The following is a 22,903-nucleotide window of genomic DNA, read 5'->3' as shown; positions in this document are numbered from 1 at the left end:
GTACCATAGACCGGGTGGCTTATAAACAACATACAGTTATTTCTAACACTTATTTGCTACCATTTGTTTCTTCTGGAGGGTGGAAGTCCAAGACCAGGGTGCCAGCCTGCTTGGGTTCTGACGAGAACTCTCTTCTAAGTTGCAGACTATAGACTTCTCATTGTATCTGCACGTGGCAAAGAGCAGAGAAAGGAGGCAAGCTCTCTCATAACCATTTGAAGGGCACTTACTCCATTGATGAGGGCTCCATTCTCTTGGCCTAATTGCCTCCCAAAGCCCCCATCTCCTGATACCTTCTCCTTAGGAGGCGGGGATTCAGCATATGCATTTTGGAGGGACACACACATTCAGTGCGGAACAGCAGGAGACAGATTTCTAAGTTGGCATTCATTTATCCTTGATTTTTATTTTTTTATTTTTTTTTAAAGATTTTATTTATTTATTTATTTGAGAGCGAGAATGAGAGAGAGAGAGAGAGCATGAGAGGGGGGAGGGTCAAAGGAAGAAGCAGACTCTCTGCCGAGCAGGGAGCCCGATGTGGGACTCGATCCCGGGACTCCGGGAACATGACCCGAGCCGAAGGCAGTCGCTTAACCAACTGAGCCACCCAGGCGCCCTATCCTTGATTTTTCAAGTCATTTTTCCATTCTCTTCTAGCTTCAGGCTGATATTTCAGATACTATTCCATTTCTGATACTTTATGTATGAGCTATTTCTCTCATAAAAAGGTTTTAATAATCAAGTCTTTTAAAAAAATTATTATTATTACCTTATTACCTTTCTTGGTGTCAGCCAATTTTCATCCATTATGTTGAGCACTCAGTGAGCAATTTCAATCTGCAGACTCTGTTCTTCAGTTCTAGGAAACTTGTATGGTTCCTTTCTTTTTAAACTTCCTCCCCTCCATTTACTCTGTTTTCTCTTTCTCAAATTTTTATTTGAGAATTTGTGTCCCCTGGACAGATCTTCTAATTTCCTTTTCTTTCCTATTTTTCAAATTCTTCATCTTGAAATTTTACTTTCTGGGAGATTGCCTTAAATTTACTTTTTGTTTTATTTCAAGTGGGATTTGTATTTCTGCCATGATATTTCTAATTTTCAAGAGCTCTTTTTGTTTTTTTTTTTCCAACTGTCTCCTTTTTAGACCATCTTGTTTGTGTTTCATAGATGTACTCTGCTCCTAACACGCTCAGGCTATTAATTAGGGGGGCTTTTAGTCATCTTTGTTTTCCTTTTATTCCTGCTTGTTTGTTTGCTTGCTTGGGTCCTTAAAAATACGGTGATCCTTGCCTGACTGCATCCATTTTAGGGTACAGCAATAAGAGGCTGATTGTAAGCTCTGTGTGCATGGCATACATTATTGGTGAGTGGGCATCACTATGGGATGATCTGGCTGGGCTATATTTTAAAGAACCTCTGATGTTAGTATTTAACCTAATCACATATATATGCATTTGTTATACATAGGCGGAATAAGTATAATGTGCTAACTCACTAGTTAAGCCACAAAAACACCCTCTTCTCTCCTCTGAAACTCAAAAAGCTGGTGACATCATTTTAGCTATAGCATTTATAGGAATGAGTCATATCTGGCTGTGAGTCATAATCAATATCTCGGAGAAAACTTGGCAAAATATCAACATCACAGCTTCATTCTGAGCTCCTTGGTGAAGTTGGTTGTGCTTGTTCTTCAGCTCTGTAATCCAAACATTGTTTGGTCTTTCTCTGTATGTTCAGGAATTTAAAAAAAAATGATATGACTCAGGGAATGTTAGTTTTATCTTCTTGTACAAATCTTAAATTTTCAAGGATTATAATAAAGACACGGTAAAGATAATTCAGGCAATGTTGATTTGATTGTTTTGTATAAATCCTAAATCTTTCTGGATGTTTTAAGGACATGGAAATGTTCTTTCTTAGGAAGAATTAGCAGAAAATCATTGGCCAAGTCTCATTTTTCCTTTTTGTGTTCTGAGGTTACAAACCACAGGGAAAAAAACTCTATATAGTCTCACTCAGGCTTGAAAATCACAAGCGTTTCTCTGAAACAAATACTCATTTTGGAACCTTTAACATCACATAGTTGAAAGAGCCCTAGCGTCTGAAATTCTACAGTATCACATCACCCTAAGTTCAAATACTATAAAAATTGGGGCACTGGAGTACTTTGTAAAAATGAAATATGCTGTTTTCCTCATGGACTTTTAGCTGCTTAGAAGGACTGGATTGAATCAATTACTCGGGGACCTGAAATATAAAGAAGATTTAATAGGATATGTTTTAATCCATTCTCTTTACTATATCTTAAATTTCTTGGAAGTAGTTTTCCTATCTTCTGGAAATGTCACATGAAATAGTCAAAGATAACCAGACTGATTAAACAAATGGATTTTCATGTTTTTGCACTGAACAGGAGTAAGAACGCTTTTTCTATTAGGGCTTCGTAGGCGAATAAAAAACAACTTAATTATTTTAGGGTTCTTTTGTTTTTGAGAGACAAAACAAAATTTTGATTCACTTGGCTTTAAAGTGAAGAACATCAAAAATAAAACCTTACTAAAAAAGAAAATAAAAAAGAACACCTATTAAATCATAGCAATTATGTTTTCTCCCTAAATTGCTCCCTCCGGATTTTCACGTTCTTGTCAAAGCTATGATTTCTCTCCAAATCAGTCAGGTTTGAAGTTTCAAACATCCCGCACATAGCCTGGTCTCTCGGCTGGACTCATATTGTCAGTCACCAAGTCTCAGGCCTTTATCTTCAAGTTCACCCTTCCATGTCCTTGCACTATGTTAGCCAGAGTCCTCAGGTGCCTCACAGCTCTTATTGCCATTTCTCTCACTGCCTCCAATCTATCTTTAGAGGAGTTTTTGGCGTATTTGCCTAAAGATTCAGGTAAGTAAAGGAGTGAAATGAGCTGACTGAGCACAGGCCTTATTTGAAAGGACAGCCTCCACTCAGCTCCAGCTAATTGCTGCTTCATCAAGGATGATGGGACAGTGTCACTAGAAATCAGTTTTCTAAGAATAGTCAGAGATCCCCAGAGTTTCCATAGGTTCTCTCACTTCCCTTGAATTCCTCAGAATTGTAGGTACAAGGAGAGAGATATTTTAGACCTGTAAGATAGGTTATGAAATGTATTGGGCTGGCCAAACTTCTCATTGCTTGTCACGTCCACAATCCCTGAAGTGGCCCTAAGTGGTTCCTTATTCATAGATGCCTCATCATCCTGCTTCATCATCCTCACCAAGAGCCACCAAGAGGAGGTCTAGGAAGAGAGTTAAGAAAGTTCTGTTGAACCCAGATGACGGTAATGAATCATCCGGTCTGGACCAATCCAAACTGGACCAATCAGTTTTTCTCTCTCTGGAATTTGAACTTTAGATAAACGGTGAGTTAATTGGTAGTGATAGTGGATGTGGAAATACACAAACAGCACAAACAGAAAGAGTAGTGGAGTCATGGGAATGTCAGAACATTTAGAGTAAGGATCAACGGACATCTTTTTTTTTTTTTTAAAGATTTTATTTATTTATTCATGAAAGACAGAGAGAGAGAGAGAGAGAGAGAGAGGCTGAGGGAGAAGCAGGCCCCCAAGGAGTAGGGAGCCCGACACAGGACTCGATCCCAGGACTCTGGGATCACGACCTGAGCCGAAGGAAGACACTTAACCATCTGAGCCACCCAGGCGCCCTCAACAAACATCTTCTGCTAAGGAGTGACAAAATAACCTAGTAACTAAGGTTGCATGGGATCCTGAATAAATTTCGAGTTTCCAGATTTCATTCCAGGTCAGTTAGGCACCAGACTGTTATTCCTCTGTCTCCCATGAGTTCTGGATATGAAGGTTTTCACTGGATCCTATGAGGCCTGGTAGGTGTCTTGTCTTCCTTATGTCTGTCTATGTGTGCCTACCCTTAAAACAAATACACCATTGGGGCGCCTGGGTGGCTCAGTCGTTAAGCATCTGCCTTCGGCTCAGGTCATGATCCCAGGGTCCTGGGATCGAGCCCCGCATAGAGCTCCCTGCTCCGCGGGAAGCCTGCTTCTCCCTCTCCCACTCCCCCTGCTATGTTCCCTCTCTCGCTGTGTCTCTCTGTGTCAAATAAATAAATAAAATCTTAAAAAAAAAAAACAAATACGCCATTACTTTAGGAACCTGAGTGAATTCCTGCAATGAAAAAAACCTAACAATGTAGACAATGCTTTCTTTAAAAGGGGAGGGGGGGCAGTAGCTTTACTCAAACTTTGGTAAATTATAAAATGCTTGTCCTAATTCTTCTTTTCTGTGGTTCTCTGCCCTTCTCCATTTGTTGTGATATAGAAAATCATTCTGGAATACTTGTAAGAACACTACTTAACTAAAAATACATCAATAAAGCAATAAAAATGTGCTAATATTCCACAGTGCACTCTGTCACACACACAAAACTGGCATTAAGTTTTTGATGACTTGATCAAGAGTAATTGCAAGTAGGGATTTTTTTTTATTTTTTTATTTATTTTTATTTAATTTTTTTATAATGGATTAAATGTTTTAAATGATTTCATAGTGTTAGAATTAGAAATTTAAAAAATCAATGTAGGGCACCTGGGTGGCTCAGTCGGTTAAGCATCTGCCTTCAGCTGCCTTCAGCTCCCCCCCTGCTCAGGGGGGAGTCTGCTTCTCCCTTTGACCCTCCCCCTTCTAATGCTCTCTCTATCTCATCCTCTCTCTCAAATAAATAAAATCTTTAAAAAAATCAAAATAAAAAAATAAAAAATCAATGTAGACTCATGACTTTGAAATGTCTTCCAATTTTGTCCAAAAAATGGCCTAGCAGTGCTATTATTCTAATCCCAATCTGTACTCATGCAAGAACAATCTCATATTCATCCCTGATGCTCAGATTTTTCCACTAATATTTTCTTCACTTAAAGGAACTAAGGTTCTTTATAAAATAGTTCATTCTGTGTTTTGGGTTAGAGAAAGAGGAAGATAATCTTGTTTTCAAAATGAAATGTTTGAAATGTTTTCAAAAATGTTTGCGAGAAGTGCTGAAGAGACAATAGAACCATCTTAAAAGGACTTTTACTGGCCAAGATTTAAAAAAAAAAAAAAAGGAAAATGATCATAGATGATTGAAACTGTGTTAATCTATGAAAGTCCATAATGATTCTCCAAAGGAAAAAAGTTTAAAATTTAGTCATAGGTAGTTTGGCTATAAAAGATAGTGGGGGGTGCCTGGCTGGCTCAGCTGGTGGAGGGTGTGACTCTTGATCTCGGGGTTGTGAGTTTGAGCCCAGATTGGGTGTAGAGATTCCTTAAAAAAAATAAAATCTTTTTTTAAAAAAAAAGATAGTGCCTGTGATAATATAGATATGTTAATTTTTAAAAAAGTTGAATAAATACAGTTATATGTATGGGTTTTTAAAAAATAATCTAAAGCATATATTAGTTTATAAAGCACAGGCATGCCTTTTCTCTAATTGCAACAGCAGGAAAGGATGAAGAGAAGAAATTGGGAATCGCCAAGCAGTCCTGGAAAAAAATATTAACTATACAAAGAACAGAAAGAACTGCTCCACATCATTTGTTACACATAACAACTGGGTAGAAAGGAGATCCAACATTTAATCAGGACTGGGGTAGCAAAATGATCAAGTAGAAAGTGAATTCCATAGTGTTTTTCATGATGATAATTTGCCAAATGTCCTGAAGACATCTAATTGCGTAGACTCCCTCCCTGTCTCATGAAAGGTGAAAACTTTCAATGATCCTATTAATTGCAACAAATTAATGAGACAAAATCAGTTTGCAAAAAATGAACAATCTATCTCATTATGTAATGATAAGAAACTGGATTCTGTAAGGTGGCCAAATGAAACCTAAAAAATACATCATTTCAGGAGAAGCATTAGGTTGCATCTTGTGAATGGCAAGGATTTTAAAAAGTTTTATCAGTGTATGAAAGGAGACACAACCCAAGCCTAAGACCCGACTAAGATTAAATTGGTTGAAACCCCAGCTGGTCTAAATAACATGCTTTTTCTTTTGGTTTTATAGCTAGTGTGAAATAGAATCAAGTCTCTATAATATTACTATACCCTGGGGCTGCCACTGGTCCTTTGACATCTTTGTACCAATAATAAAAAAACTTCTTTTCCTCCAGGTAGCCCCAGGAAAGAATGGCTTTTAAAAGAAGAGGGAGAGCTGTATTTCAGGCCTCCCTTCCCCCTTTGGCCAAAGAACAACCTGCACAGGCCTGCTGCCCCTCTTAGGAAAGTTTAAGAAATAAATGTGGTAAAATTACTGCCACCCCAGAAAGATATAAATATAGGGATAACAAAGATTTCAACCTGTGGTAATAATACTTTAGTAGCAATTTAATATCAATATTGTCATTATTGTGATATTTTGTGCATATTGTTTGCTTCTAAATATAAACCAAATAATTTCAATTAAATTTTTCAGACTATGTTGATAAAATAAGGCCTGTGGTCATTGCCTAAATGTCAGGGAAATTTGGGGTTGTTAATTGTAAACATTTTGATTTCCTGGTTGTGTTCAGTGTTTAGAGGAATTTTATTTCATAAATATGAAAGATGAATAATTTGAGCATTAAGGAACGTATACATTGTTCTTTTCATACGTGTCCCTTAGAGCTTAGACATTTAAGATCTAAGCAGTAACAGGTAGAGGAAATGGAAATAAAGCCACGATGAAGGGAAAAGAAAAATGTTAAGAGAAGGACAGAAAGATGGTATTCAAGGCAGAGAAAGAGAGAGAAGGACAGAAGTAAAATGTAAGAGACAAAGGTCGACAGGGGAGAGAGGAGAGGAATTCAGAGAGCTCTCAAGTGTTAATGCACGTAAGCTGCTTATATCACACATGGTTTTTTACCTCATTTCCCTGCTCTTTACTACCTGGTTTACTTTTCAATTGTTTATTAAAAAAAAAACAACAAAAACCAAACCAAAGCCAACCAACAAACAAAAAAACAATTTCCTCTAAAGAAACTGTTGACTTCAAAATAAAACCAAGACATGCACTGGAACAAAAGTCTGCAAGACCCCTGAGAGTCCTCCCAAAACTTACTTTACCTTTGGAATGTCTTGCTACCTCCATGATTCGCCGTTTGGGCCCAGACAAGAGCTTCGGACCTCTTCCTTTGTATCATATAGCACAGATGAAACCAGGTTTGAGTATTAAAATTAGGCTTTTCTAAAGACAAAGGATCTATAGGAACTATACACAAAGAATAACATGAAATCCACTAATGTGGTTTATAAAACCTGGATTGTTCTCGTCTGGTGATCCATTCCAGCTCCCTCTTTGTGGCGGGCACCAGCTTAGCACACATCACCCAGGTGGCCACAGCTGCAAGGCTACCTTTCTTAATGTACAGAATCCAGGGTTTTACATGAGGCCTACCGTTTAGGCCTCAAAAGTATAAACTACATACCACGTAATAACTCTAACGTAGGTGTCTTCCATCAGGGGCCCCTCTGAACTGACTACCAGTTAGCAGCCCCCTGGAGGGTAAATTATTCTCCAGGACAGTGTAATATTATCCCCAGATAAAACCAAACTTTAGGCCTTGGGACCTACTGGAAAAGAGGACTTAGGCATTAGGAGTTGAAGGGATTTAGTCCCTGACTCATTCTGTGACCCTTAGGTAAGTTATTTTGTCCTTAGAGGTTTTATTTACATCATAGGTCAAATACAACTTATCTCTATTTTAAATGATTAGAGTAGGAATAAAATGAGTTAGATGAAAAAGTGCTTTGAGAAAGTGTAAACTTTTACTAAAACAATTTTAAAAAATTTTTAATTTTTATTTTTTTAAACTCTTACAAAAACAAAAGAACTATGTTATTCAAGAGTCTCCATAATCTTTGCCTGCTCTTCACCGATTCTTGCCAGGCCATTCTCTTCTCCTGATCTTGAACCCAACTTCAGTTTGCACACCAGAGGATTTGAATTAAGGGCCCTCTAAGATCTGTCACAGCTCTGGAAGTATAGGATTCCCGTTCATCCAATGAATATGAGCATTTACTATGTAACCTGCTGGAAACCCAAGAATGAGTAAAATCTAGCAAAAATGATAAAACCCAGCAATCACTAATGACGGAATGTCATATGAAAAGTTTATACAGATCTTCCTCAATTTACAAGGGGATTATACCATCTGTGTAAAGTTTTGGAAGCATTATTCTAGATATTCCCTCTGTCCAACTTTGTTACTAATCATAAAACATTTATCAAGCACTACAAAGCTGAAAAATATTGGCTAGAGGCTGTAAGGATACAGAGAAGTGTAAGATTATTGTGGTGGTGTAAAGACCTACAATCTCGTGTGGCAGGTTGTATGGATGATGTTAAAGCTTTGGTCTTGCCATCCCTGGACTGGAGTTCAAATTCTATTAACTTACTACGATGTTTGCCAAGTACTTTTTGCCTTTCTAAGCCTGTTTACTCTCTGATGAAATGGGGATAAAATATAGTACCCATTCCTTAGGGTTGTTGTGAAGTTCAAATGACATTATTTACATGAAGAACAGTTTCTGCCACAAAATTACTTGATAAAATAGCCATGATACTTTGTGTGTGTGAGCACAGTGCGGAGAGATGATGAGCGTGAGATTTACATAACACACAGCGAGCAAAACACACTATGTTGCAGATATGTTTCACTTTCTCCCTTTGAGACGCAAGCCTCCTCCTTTGCTTCTTCTTCAGTGTCAGGCACCGTTTGGTGATCCCCAAGTCTCACAGTCCTTTAAGTATAAAGACAGTAACATTTCCATTGCTCAATTACGGACTTATGGGGAACTCTTTCTATGCTAAGGAGCCAATTTCAGTCAGTCACTCCTTAATTCTTACTCTCTTTACCGTGGCTAATGAACCGCGTTGGAAACCCGAGTAAATGAAAAAAAAAAAAATAAGTCACACTTCGCCGAATAGAACTTAAATGTGGACTGATCTTCTTACAATTGCGAAGAATGAAACCCCTATAACGTACTTTGAAATCTTAAAAATTATAATAATGTTATTAATGTTGGGCTTGAAATAAAACATACATCCCCAAGGTCAGTGGCTAAGGAGGCTTCAGTGGCCTTGACGTTTCCAGATTCTTTCTTCCGCCCCCACCCCTTTTTCCAAATTCAGCCTAGATCAAGCACTTCGACCACTGCCTTCGGGGCAAGGTGCGGGGGCGAGTAAGAAGAAGGGTGGGGGAGGTGGGGCTGAAACGGAACTTCATTGTTCGCGGGACCGACTCTTCCCGAAAGAGCCCGTTGGCAGCGCCTGCGCAGTGCGCGCTCTTTGTGCGGGGCTGCAGCAAGCTGGTTGTTTGTGTGTGTCTCTCGGAGGCGGTGGAGGGAGCGCCGGAGGGGCGTGGCATGTTCTGTCGCATTCTGATTGGGCTCTTGGAAGGAGGTGGGCGGGCATAGGGCGGAGCTTCTGATAACAACACTCGGCGCTGAGGCTGAAGCTATTTGTTGCTGCGCCGCCACCGCCCGAACCATGGTCCGCGCTCCACTCGGGCTCTCTTAGCAGCAGCAGCCGCCGCCGCCGCCGCCGCCCTGTGATCGCTGGCTTTACTTCCTCCTTTTCTTCTTGCTGAGCCACTTTCCTCCTAGAGCTATGACCGTCGTCTCCGTCCCGCAGCGGGAGCCACTTGTCCTGGGCGGCCGCCTTGCGCCCCTGGGCTTTTCCGCCCGCGGTTACTTCGGGGCCCTCCCGATGGTGACCACGGCCCCGCCGCCTTTACCCCGAATCCCGGATCCCCGGGCACTGCCCCCCACCCTTTTCCTCCCTCACTTCCTAGGGGGAGACGGTCCCTGTCTGACCCCGCAGCCTCGCGCCCCTGCACCTCTGTCCAACTGTAGTCTAGCTACGGCGGGAGGCACCCCTCGGGCAGCGCCAAAGAAGCGGCGAAAGAAGAGGGTGCGGGCCAGCCCGGCAGGGCAGCTCCCCAGCCGCTTCCATCAGTACCAGCAGCACCGGCCGAGCCTCGAGGGCGGGCGGAGCCCCGCGACGGGCCCGAGCGGAGCGCAGGAAGTCCCGGACCAGGCGGCCAATTTGGCCCCGGGTCCTGCGGCCGCAACCCAAACTGAGGAAGCGAGCCCTTTCTCTGGCCAGCTGCCGCCAGCGGCGCCGGGCCAACCCTCGTTCAGAAGAGAGGTAAGGGCCGCGAGGGGGACGTGGGGACTGTTGAGTTCTGGCCCTTAGACGGCCACGGCCGGGCTTTGGAATTTGGGGCCCTGCACTGAGGGGTCGGGAAGGGGGGGCCGGGGTGAGGGGCGGCTGTTTACTCGGGAGGGAAGTTTCCGTGACGCCCGCTCTGTTCTAGCCGGGGGAGGGAGGGGGAGGGGGAGGCATGCGCTGGCGCTGCTGATTGGCTACCGGGAGCTAGCCAATAAGAGGAGCGGCTGCGCCCCAGCAACAGCCCCGATTTAGAAGGCTGGCGCAGTTCCAGGGGGTTTCGGTGTTCGGGCGCGCGGTGGGGTGGGGGATGGAAGGGGCCCGAGGGAGGCTGACGTCAGCGCGCGCTACGTGCGCAGCGCTCCGGCGCTCATGAAGGAGGTGAGGCCGTGTGGCCGTGGTAGGGGAAGGGGTGGGCGACCGCTTTCGACTACCTGACCGTTGGAAGCTCCAAGATAGGTCCGCGGCGCGCGTGCACTGTCTCACCTCCCTGTTGTGGGATTTGGAGTGGGCTACAAGCGGCTCCATTCCCTTCGGCTTGCTTTTTGCTGAGATGAGACGTGCTCCGTGTGCGGCGCTGGCCCAACTGGGGCTCTGACCCTCGCCGGCCAACCTGCTTAGCTCTACTTTTAACTTTAAAAGTTGGCAGGAGAGGCGGCAGTCTTTTAGATGACTAGTTTTTGCGTCTATTAGATGAAGAGAATTGTTTACACTCTGATGTAGTGGGCTTTATTAGTGGAAGGTAGTTTTATTGTGTCCAGAATGATGAAACTTCAGAAAGAAAAGTTGTAAGTTGAATTGACGTTAAGCCACCCAATCGCCATGCTGTTGGGAAACTTGAACGAGATTAAATCGCTAGAATGATTTGAAGTTAACCTTTATAGCAAAATAAAACCTTTCAATTTCAGAGACTTCCCGTCTACTGTCTCAATAAGAAATGAAAATAAGTGGGGTGCCTGGGTGGCTCAAGTCGGTTGAGCGTCTCTTCGGCTCAAGTCATAATCCTGGAGTCCTGGGATCCAGTCCCTGCGTTGGCCTTCCTGCTCCGCGGGGAGTCCGCTGCTTTCTCTGCCTGCAGCTCCCCCTACTTGTGCTCTTTCTCTGACAAATAAAATCTTAAAAAAAAAAAATAAATAAGTGGGCTCCTGGGTGGCTGGGTTGGTTGAGCGTTTGTTTGCCTTTGGCTCAAGTCATGATCCCGGAGTCGTGGGATCCAGTCCCCTCATAATGCTCCCTGCTGCTCCCTCTGCCCCCCCTCCCCCGTGCGCGCGCGCTCGCGGTCTCGCAAAAGGAAATAAATCTTAAAAAAATAAAACACTACATATTTTTAACAGCCATGTTTTGTTGGGAGAATTTTTGGAGAGATTTGCAGGTTCTCTCGCTGTGCCCTTGAAAAAAAAAATCTGACCTCCGTGATGACTTGCATTAGATTGAAATTTTAAAATTCCACGGCCCTGAAATAATGAGCGATAAGCTAATACCCTGCTTTTGTACTTCTTGTTTCCTGGTTAACAAGTAGTAATTCTTTTCTAGAACTATTAAAACAGGGAACTCTGGCAGTTACATGGAATGTTAACTTGTGCCCCAGCTTTTGTATTTTTTTGTCCCGCTTCCCTACCATATTACAAGTGTTGGAAGGGAAGTAGACTTTATAGTTTTCCATCCGGTCATGGCTTCCTGTAAAGATCACTTAAGTTAGGAAGGTGATTAGAATTGGTGTAGCAAAGTTCTTGAAGCAGTTAAACCAGGGAAGTAGGTGCGGGTGGAAACATTTTCCTGATTATATATTTGCTGTAAGTATATGGAAAGATGATAAAAAGTGATTAGTATTTAAGTTTGTGAAATTTTGTTTTCAGAAACTGGGAGATAATTTTTCTGTGTACTTAGTAACCATTATTAAAACACTCACTTAAAATCTAGTTCCTGCTAATCAAATTTCTATCGTGTATTATCTGTTCTTATCAGTTCAATATCTGGAATAATTTTAAAAGGATTTGACTAAAAGATAACATAGTAATCTATGAACATTGTTTCTTATTTTTAACCAGACTCAGCCAGTCAAAATGAAAGCATGTGAACCTTAGACACTGTAAAACCACTGACACACCTTCAGTTTGTGTATGTTTGGAAGGTAGCTCATTATTCTTCCTTATAGGAAGATGAACTTGGGGTTTTCCCTTTGACTCCCTACATTGCATACTGGTGATGGTAATGATTATATTTTTAGTAGTAAAATTAGATGTGTGCTTATTTGATAAGTGCAGTGAGCACATATGTTTAATCAAGACCATAAACTAAAGTCCAGGAGAAGAAAACAAATAGATGGTGTGAGGTTTGTGACTAATTTTTATCATGAGACTGTATTCACTTTTATGTTCCTTGTCTTTGTAGGTTTTAAAATCAAAGATGGGAAAATCGGAGAAAATTGCCATTCCCCACGGCCAGCTTGTTCATGGTATACACTTGTGTGAACAACCAAAGATAAACAGACAGAAAAGCAAATATAACTTACCACTAACCAAGATCACCTCTGCAAAAAGAAACGAAAATAACTTTTGGCAGGATTCTGTTTCATCTGATTTAATCCAGAAGCAGGAAAAAAAGCCTTTTAAAAATACTGAGAACATTAAAAATATGCATTTGAAGAAATCAGCATTTCTAACTGAAGTGAACCAAAAGGAAAATTACGCTGGGGCAAAGTTTAGTGATCCACCTTCTCCTAGTGTTCTTCCAAAGCCTCCCAGTCACTGGATGGGAAGCACTATTGAAAATTCCAACCAAAATAGGGAGCTGATGGCAGTACACTTAAAAACGCTCCTAAAAGTTCAAACTTAGATCTCAGATTGCAGTATGTCTGTAAGTTTTTTCAAAATCCCTGGAATCTTGAAAAAAAAAATTGGTACAGAAATGGAAATTTGCCTTGTAACATTCAAGTGCAAAAGTGAGTTTAAAAAATTATAAACAACTTGTATTATATTTTATATTTTGTAAATATTGTATACCATGTATTATGTGTATATTGTTCATACTTGAGAGGTACATTATAGTTTTGTTATGAAAGTTATGTATTTTGCCCTACCAAATGGTAGTGTTTTGTATATATACAATGGAGAAATTTTAAGTGTGCTAAGGCACACGGAAGACCGATTTATTTGCACAAGGTACTGGGATTTTTTTAAACAGCTATCTAATCTCAAGGTGAAGATCTAAATGTGAACAGTTTACTAATGCACTACTGAAGTTTAAATCTGTGGCACAATCATTGTAAACATGGGGTTTGTCTGTGTTTCTCTAAATTGATTTCTGCCTTCTAATCTGTAATTACTGGAAAACTCCTATTCCCATTTTTATCAAACTTAATTTCTGGTTTTTGGTTTATCCATTCAAATTTATAATACCTCTAATTTTAATGCCAACAAAATTGGTTGTAATCAAATTTTAAAATAATAATATAATTTGGCCCCCCCTTTTATACTAGTCTTGACTCTGTGTGTGTGACTTTCATGTTTGTGTGACTAGGAGATGGATTTTAACTTCTCCATTTTATGGACTAATTGTCTTAGTATTATATTAATTGTCCTTCCTCTTCAATTTAGAGAGTCCAGTAATTTAACGCTGCTACCTCCAAGGGGAGGAATTCCCATTTTACAATGGAAATAGTTGTGAAAAGTACAACTGATCAGTTTATAATTTAGAATATATTTTTATATATGAACTGTTTCATAAATACTATTTGACTTAATCCTATAATTTCAGTGAAAGAAAACGACACTTGGTTTGGTGTACTAAGTTTATATTGATTTTGAATGGTGGTTCTTGAACCAAAGCAAGCATAATTTATATTAAAATAGTAGGTGGAGATTTGGAATCTCCTGACGTTTTTGCTAAAAGATAAGTATGGTAGCTTCTGTATTTGTAGTTTAAAATTCAAACTTTGTTCTAAGATTCTAAAGCACTAGTTTTCCCTGTATGGTTTCTAGTTCTAGAAAGCTAAAGTTTATCTTGAAACAAAAGGAAAGTTTTCTTGAGCAGTCAGGTGGTACTTAGACATACAAAAAGGGTGTTGAGGGTATATATGATTCTCTTAAGGTGGAATAGATGAGGAAGGTGCTACCATCCTTCCAAGAAAAGGTAAATGGAAGAGTGTCTTACACATTTGGTTCACACAGTAGGGGAGACTTTCTGGCTGTGCAAAGGTGGTTGGTGTGGGCACAACCTTAGAATTGTTACTGATGAGCTGTGCCAGGAGGGTATGAAAACATTGCCGCAAAATCTGAACTCGTTAACAGAAGTGCCTGCAGTCTTGTTTACATGGCACTTACCAGCCAACCGTTCTTTGGCCCTGGCTATAAAATGCTTTATTCTTGTTAATGTATGCCTATTTACATTACGTATAAGTTACATATAGCTTGCTTTAAAAAATGTATTTAGAGAAACTTTCAACAAAATATAGTAAGCTTTCAACCTTGCAAAATTCTGGAAATAGATTATTATAAAGTAATAGGTTTTATGAAGAGTAAACAAAATTGGCTGAGTTACACCACAGACCATACCGTTCAAAGGTATTAGCAAACTTAGAAGTTCAATAGTTTTGGTATTACAGTAAGATAACTATTTAGCAGCCTTAGTCCCTTTAGGCTGCTGTAACAATGATACCAAAGACTGGGCAGCTTATAAATTTCTCACAGTCAGGAAGTCCAAGATCAAGGCACCAGCAGATCTAGTGTCTGAGAGCCCACTTGTGGTTCGGTTCATAGATGGGAAGTCTTCACTAAGTCACATGGCAGGAAGGTTGAGGGAGCTTTCTCAGGCTCCTTTTGTAATAATCCCATTCATGAGGGTTCTGCCCTTACATCCTAATCCTTTCCCAAGGTCTCCACCTTGTAATATCATTAATTGTAGGTTAGGTTTCAACAGACACTGTAGTGCAGGCCAATTTAACAATTATTTTTCTCCTACTGAGGTCTTCAAATATTTTTCCTCCAATGTTCCTGTAACTGGTTTTGTGGGTTTATAAAGCAACCACTTAGTTACCAGCTTCAGGTATATATTTTAACTAGTACGGTAAAGGGGGCTCATAATTGTAAAAGGCTGAGAGGTTTATATATGTAGGATATTTTATACTGCAATTGCTTTTACAATTTGATACCTCAACTAATGCTGATAAAGTGACACGTACTGCTGATACAGTAACACCATAGAACTTTTATTTGCATTAATCTCCCTGCTAAGTATTTGTGTCTTTGTAGGCAGATAAAGGAAAAAGAAGGTAATAAAACATCAAATCACAGCATTAAAAAATTGACAGGAACAATGCTTTTCAAAGGTGGTTTGTAAGTTAAAATACCAATTTTAAGATGGTTTATGTGGTTTATAAGTTAAAAGACTAGAATGTTACTAGGCAAGTAGACTACATTTTATCAGGACCAGCATTCAAGTTTTCGGTTTTGTTTTTTTTAAGATTTTGACAGAGCACAAGTAGGCGGAGTGGCAGGCAGAGGGAGAAGCAGGCTATCTGCTGAGCAGGGAGCTGGATGTGGGGCTTGATCCAGGACCCCAGGATCACTACCTGAGCTGCCTAACCGACTGAGCCACTCAGGCGCCCCTAGGGTGTTTTTTTTTTTTTTTTAAGATTTTGAGAGCGGGAACACAGGGAGGGTGAGGGCGAAGCTCCCCGCTCAACAAGGAGCTGATCCCAGGACCCTGGCGGCATGACCTGAGCCAAAGGCAGGTGCCTAGCGGACTGAGTCACCCTGGTGCCTCAGTATTCAGGTCTTCAGCAGTAGTTGACCTTTGAATAACATGGGTTTGAACTTGTTGGTCCACTTAGAAACGGATATTTAGGTATATAGTACAGTACTGTAAATATTTTTTCTAGCTCACTTTTTTAAGAATACAGAATACAATATGTAGAAAATATGTCTTAATTGACTTACTGGGTCAACAGACTTAAGTTTGAGGGAATCAAGTTCTATGTGGATTTTTTTGACTGCACAGGAGTTGGCACCCCTAAACCCATGTTATTCAGGGGTCAACTGGACTATATAATCACCCCTTTCCTTCACAATGTGTTAGTATAAAGCTAGTGCAACACAAATGTAGGACTTAAATGGGATCCAGTTGTGCCACACTTGGGGAAAACCCATTTGTATTTCTCTTAACGCGTGATTTCAAACAATCTAAAAAACCCACGTCACTTTTGTCTTTACCTGCCCTCTTTAAAAGCCCTAACAACTTACGGTGTCGAGAAGGAACAAAAGCTAGGCTCTACCCCAGTGCTCCTGCCCCTCAGCATTAGGCCCCACAATGGACCTGCAACCCACCCAAGACCGTGAAATAAGGTTGTGAGGAGCTGTGGTTGTGGTAGGCTAGACTCTGGATGCCCTGTCCCTCAACCCCCAGGATGTTTCAAAAGCACTGAGATGTTTGGGAGAGGGTTTGGGTTGTCCTCACTCAAGGCCACCCACCTTTGCCTTATTCCTGGTTCTTCCAGAAATGTTTGGGGGGGGATACTAAATGGCTTGAGATTACAAAAAAGGGGGACTGCTTTTGAGATTGAGGCCTTTAAGAGGCAGTAAAGACAAGTTTTGAGTGGGGACATCGTTCTAGAAAAGAAGGGAAAGGGTTTAAAGATGCAAAGGAACTTGTATTTGATGTTCGCATTTTGTATGAGGCTCCATTCCTGCTCACATAGATGCAAATACCTTCTTCACAAATAGTTGGGAAAACTCACTTTAGAAGTTCAGACCACAGTTTAAAATTCCCTCAATATTCAGTCACCAATTTTAATTTTTTCTAGTAATGTGTTGTAAATACTAAAACTAATGGGTTGCCTTAGATCTGACCTCTCTCCCAGTCTGATTCCAGAAAATGGTTCATTCTTGCACAGGTTTGATAACCCCTTTCAAGATTATAAAAATTTCTTAAACTAATATAGAGTCACTGTCTTTGGAAAATACAACTGTCTCAGCCACCCTTCCCCACCCTTGTTTGACATTTCTCAGCTCCTTTGTGACATTTCTGAGCAGCATGTCTACAGTTCAATGTGTGGGGGCTTCTGTGTGAGGTATGTTCAGGAAATACAAGAATAAATGGCAGAGCTGAAAGTTTGCAGGTGGCTGGGGAAGAAATGACAAATGTAACTAAAATACAAGCTGCATTCATTCCCCTTCTCTACAACAAATACCTGAAGAGATGAAAACAAAAGTAAAGTCATTGTTCCAGAAGGTAGTGGTGAATTCTGGTGAGTAGGGATTGTCCAGTTGGGAATCTGACACTGTAGAAGTAGCATTGAGTTGGCCCTTAAGATATTTGACACAGTATTTGACATGGAAAGAAAAGGAAAATAATTGTCAGAGGTAAAAGTCGGTGTAGACAGTGGTGTGAAATAGATGCAGAGTATCCAGTAGCTCAAGACAAGTACAAAGAAAGAACATATATTGAAAGTTGTACTGTGGGCGCCTGGGTGGCTCAGTTGGTTAAGCAACTGCCTTTGGCTCAGGTCATGATCCTGGAGTCCCGGGATCGAGTCCCGCATCGGGCTCCCTGCTCAGCGAGGAGCCTGCTTCTCCCTCTGGCCCTCCCCCCTCTCATGTGCTCTCTCTCTCGCTCTCATTCTCACTCTCTCAAAATAAATAAATCTTAAAAAAAAAAAAGGTGTACTGCGGTAATAACCTGAGGGTCTTGAATGTCTTAAGAGTTGAACTTTATTCTGCAAGCGTGGCAGAGCCATCAAAGGTTTATGAGCAAGGGAAAGAGATTCCTGCTTCAAAAAGAAAACAGGTGAAAATACGGAGAACAGTTTGGAAAGGGAAAGCTTGAGGAAAAAGGATTTGTTGGTAGTTTAAAATCAGAGAAAAGAGCCTAAGGACATTACTGGAGGGAACACCCAGGCATGGACTTACTTGGGAGATGTTTTGAAGGTAGAATTAAGAATTGAGCAACTGCATGGATGGTAAGAAAACAGTTTTTAAATTGCTAATTAGGAAGACAAAACTAGCAATTAGGGAACTCTGCAGGGGGATCCAAATTACAGAGGAATGCAGTTTGATTTGCGTGTTGAACGTTGAGAGGTGTGTAGGATACCCACATGGAAATACACAGCAAGTAGAAGACAGCTCAGACCTAGAAGTACAGTTTGGGTAATAGTGCACAACATGAAAATGGAACTGAAATATTTTCAGGTGGCCTCTCTCTTTCTCCCGCAAGGCTTAAAACCTTTACCAGTACTCTTGACTTCATCCCTTCTGCCTCCTTTGGACGCTGAACTTCACCTATGACAGTAAATTAGTTGTTGAATTAAAAAGTATTTCCTCTGGAGGCGCCTGGGTGGCACAGTCAGTTAAGCATGAACCCTTGGTTTTGGCTCAGGTCGCGATCTCAGGGTCATAGGATCTAGCTCCGTAAGATCCAGCTCAGCACCTAGTGTGGAGCCTGCTTGAGATTCTCTCTCCCTCTGCCCCTTCTGCTCGTGCACTCTCTCTCAAATAAATCTTTTTAAAAAAAGGTATTTCCTCTGAAACTGTTAAATGGTGGTTGGTTCTCTACCTACCTGTAAAAGTCTATGTTAGGAGATAGTTCCAATTCAAGTTCTGAATTCTGATAGCAGGGGGGCCCATTTGGTGACGGGAGTAATAAAGTTTATTTACTTTTTGTTAGTCCAAGATTTCAAACTAGGTAAAACTGACCTTTTATAACTTTTTTTTAAGTGATCTCTACATACGTTGTGGGACTCAAACTCACAACCCCAAGATCAAGACTTGCATGCTCTACTACTGACTGAGCCAGGTAGGTGCCCCCAACCTTTTATACTTCTGTTTCTCTTTTTGTGCATCTCCCATCTCCCAGTGACCCTCCATTACATTGCTGAATACATTATCCTTTAATTTAGAGGTTGGAAATCTCAATTCCCATGTCCTCTATGCAATTGACAACATGCTTCAGGTATCAAAGGGAATCAAACATACGTATATACTTGTGTGTGGAAAGGCTGACAGTCTCATCAGCCTCCCATATATTTAAATTTTTGAAAGGCATTGCTGAACTAAATGCATCTTAAAATCACAGGCCTGCCTTGCTGAGCAGGCTCCTGAATCCATAAATCTATCAAAACCCCCCAAATACAACAGTTTTCAAGTGGAAAGGGAATGTCTGTGTTGTGAGATGAGATGGCAGAAGTGTGTAAACACAAATCGTGTAATTCAGAAACTACTTGTTTTTAAATTAAGGAAATTTGAGAGTACATTTTATAGAATGCTATTTATCAACACAAAAATTTAACCTTTGAAAGGAACTTTCTTGGAAATTTTAGATAGGATTCCCTGAAAGTATGGGGTAGATCGAGTTTTGGTTCTTTTTTAAGGGTTAGGGAATCATCTATTTTGTGCTTCAGCTAAACCCCTTTTCTTTAAATCTCTTGGATTAGATTGTTTTGAATTAATCTCTGACAGTTTTCAGATTGTTACTTTTCATATCCTTTGCAATTATCTTGGAATTCTAAATTAAATATGCTGAAATATAATAAGTAATGTTCGTAACACCCAGGAATTGTATTTGTCAAACTTAAACTTGTGCTATAACCCCAGATAGAATTACAATTTAAGATTTATATAATCTTGCATTTACTGAGGGTTCATTGTTGAGATCTTAGAATTCATTTTCTAAAGCAGAGTTTATAGTAGTGTTCCCTTAGTGTAGAATCGGTGACACAAATTTAAAGTTCTTTCTGTTAGAGGAATAGTTTATCATAGATTATGTGACATTAATTACAGTCTCTAGAAAGAAAAAATGGGAGGACTTGCAAAAGCAACCTACATAGAAAATCATATGCACATTTGTCAAAGGAGGCTACATGTTCTTTTCAAGCTCCATTTAATTAGATCATGTATTGTGAACATACAATAACTTAAAGGATATTGATAAACAATGATGAAAATACTTCATTTCTCTAGTAATTCACACAATAATAACTTTTATGTATAAAAAAGGATTCAGGAAAGTAATTTTTCCTAACCTAATACATAAAGTGGCAGAAAATATGTGGTATTTTATATTTGGTTGTAAAGATAATAGATACTAATCAAATTCCTCCAAAGCTGGTCATATATACACAGCTACTCCTAAATTACTACAGGTAGTTCCTTTTTTCTAAAATTAGAGATTAACCTTATAGTTGTCAAAAGCAACAAATGTGTTCTCGGCAGTCTAGAATCTTGAGAGGATGGCAGGTAGAAGACATTTTGATGACTTTTGATTATTTCCAACATGCAAATGTTTGGTTTAAATTGAACTCAAAATTGCCTTTTAACAGGAAGATCTTTAAATAGGAAGATTATTATTATACTGTACTTAGCAACATCAAATCACAGAGAGCTTTGGTTCTTCCTATCAAAACTTTGGAGGGACTCCTGGGTGTCTCAGTTGGTTAAGCATCTGATCCCAGCGTCCTGGGATCGAGTCCCGCATCAGGCTCCTTGCTGAGCAAGGAGCCTGCTTCTCTCCCTCTGCCCTGCTGCTCCCCCTGCTTGTGCACTCTCTCTGACAAATAAAGTCTTTAAAACAAAACAAAACAAAAAAACCTTGGAGATCTACAATTTTGGGGATCATCCTGCTGTGAAATAAAGGCTGTCAATGGTTGAAATTAGCCTTACTCTTTAAGTGATCAGGCACTTATTGCTCTCAAATTTTAGAATGAAAGGGCTAATATCAAAGATCAGATTGCCCTTTTCCATTAGCTTTCCAAAGGTCCTAGTCACTGTTTACTTCTTAACCATCTGTGTCTATTAAGTTCCTTTAATCTGATGCTTGAGACAGAACCTAAATTTCAAAGAAAAAGAGAATTAGGTTCATGAAAGTTCTTCCACTAAGGTTTTCCAAGCACTCTTTAGCTAATTGGAATACCCTATTTATGAACACTCCAGTTTTCAAAATCTTACTGTTAAATGCAAAATAATTGGAAAATACATGGATATATATGTGATAAAGCAAATATAATTTACTGCTAATTGTAGAATTTAGGTAGTGGGTATATGGGTGTTCACTGTAAAATTATTTTTTACAAGAATTTTGTAACAAAATGTTAATAGAATTTGGGAAGATTAAAGCTGCCTTACTAGTTCACTCCAACATTGTAAGTTGAGTACATGCCAACAACTCTAAAAGCTTATATGTAGCATACAACACAAATTATCTTTTGAGGTTGTAAACCGTAAATCTTCCGAATGTTTTCCTTTGCATTTTCAGGTTGTCTGGTTAGTTGGTTATCACACTTCTAATAGAACAACTCTAATTAATGACTGAAACACCAAAGCCATTGTAAATAAGAACTGAAAGATTGGAGAGAGGAAAATGTATTTAAGCATTGGCTTATTTGGGAAATGTGACAGTCAAGCTATAATGTTAATGTTCACATAAATGGGGCACCTGGGTGGCTTAGATGGTTGAGCATCTGCCTTCGGCTTGGGTCGTGATCCCAGGGTCCTGGGATCGAGTCCCACATTGGGCTCTCTGCTAGACGGGGAGCCTGCTTCTCCCTCTGCCTCTGCCTCTCTCTCTCTCTGACTCTCATGAATAAATAAATAAAACATTTTATAAAAAAATGTTAATGCTTGAAGAAACTTTAATTAGGGATGATAAAGAGGAAACTATTATAAAGATTCTGAAGGGGATTTAAAATAACTGCCCATGGTTGGAGAGAAAAATTAAAGAAATTATCTAAAGTGGAACAACTTGAACTTCAAGCTGTGAAAGGAAAAATATATGTATGACTCCCAAAAGAGAAGAAAGGGGATGGCTGAAGGGCTGGTTGGCATTGAAGTGATTAGGGAGTAGGGGGGCATGGGGGTGTAAAATTCTTAACTCTTGGTTGGTTCCTACTCTTTAAAGCCTTTAATGCTGAATTAATACCAGTGGTGCTAATGGAAAGCTAAAAGTGTTTAAATTTCTCCTTAAAAGATGTAGTTCCACTTTCCATGGTAGACATAATTCATATACAAACCATAACCTTTTAGTCAGAATAAAGGGTGAAAAAAGTATGGTCCACAACACCTCTTAAAGAGTTATATTTGACTACTAACAGGTAGGTTAGACATTGGTATAAAGTGCTCTTCATATGAGATATTTTAGAACAAAAATTTTTCATCCATCATGTTTTGTTTTTATTAAAAAAAAAACCCTCATCTAGATTATATGGTAAGAGGAGGGAATTACAAAGTATAAAACAATACCAAAAATGGTTTGACTTCATATATACATTAAAAATTGTAAGGAATATCTTAACAAAACTAGAACATTAGCATTTTTAATTCAGCTACATTTAATATTTTTAAGGCCAAAATTTGAAGGTTTACTGACAATGATGAATATCAATGTTCTTCTGTAAGGTTCTTATAAAATCATAAAAATATTTCACAGTGTGTTAAAGGAAACTTAATTTCTTCTTATTTTTAAAATACAAGATTTCCCAGAAGTCTGACCAATTGTACAGCTTATGTCAATTTTGAAAAGGTCTTCAACAGAATACTTTTCTCAAGTTGTGAAATACTACTTTCACAAAGCAGATACTGCCTCAACCAATGTAACAGGAATGATTCTTAATCCCCCCTAAAAAGCTATTACAATTTATTTACTTAATTTACTATTAAAAGAAATACGCTATCACTTGGTGCTTGGAAGACTTTTTTTTTTTTTTAAGATTTTATTGATTGGTTTACAGA

The 22,903-nt window shown here is 39.7% G+C and overlaps 1 protein-coding gene across 3 annotated transcripts in view; it reads left to right on the top strand.

Moving 5' to 3' along the window:
• The first annotated feature begins 9,470 nt into the window (after positions 1 to 9,470).
• The window catches only part of PNRC1 (proline rich nuclear receptor coactivator 1), a 24,892-nt gene continuing 11,459 nt past the window's right edge, over positions 9,471 to 22,903 (top strand). For 2 of the 3 annotated variants that reach the window (XR_015768332.1, XR_015768333.1), the window contains exons 1-3: positions 9,471 to 10,169; positions 12,582 to 13,131; positions 18,899 to 18,977. Coding sequence is in view for 1 of the 3 variants with exons in the window: in XM_028108022.2 (XP_027963823.1) it covers positions 9,630 to 10,169; positions 12,582 to 13,025 (984 nt within the window). In the remaining 2 variants the exon portion in view is untranslated. Of the gene's footprint in view, positions 10,170 to 12,581; positions 13,663 to 18,898; positions 18,978 to 22,903 lie in introns of those variants that run through there. The other variant, XM_028108022.2, reaches the window with a different exon arrangement.

Source organism: Eumetopias jubatus, unplaced genomic scaffold, assembly GCF_037043125.1.
Source record: "Eumetopias jubatus isolate StellerSeaLion01/CBP00866 unplaced genomic scaffold, mEumJub1_p1.0 scaffold_6, whole genome shotgun sequence".
NCBI lineage: Eukaryota > Metazoa > Chordata > Mammalia > Carnivora > Otariidae > Eumetopias > Eumetopias jubatus.
The sequence above is the reverse complement of the archived record's forward strand: the minus strand, read 5'-3'. Positions and strand labels throughout refer to the sequence as shown.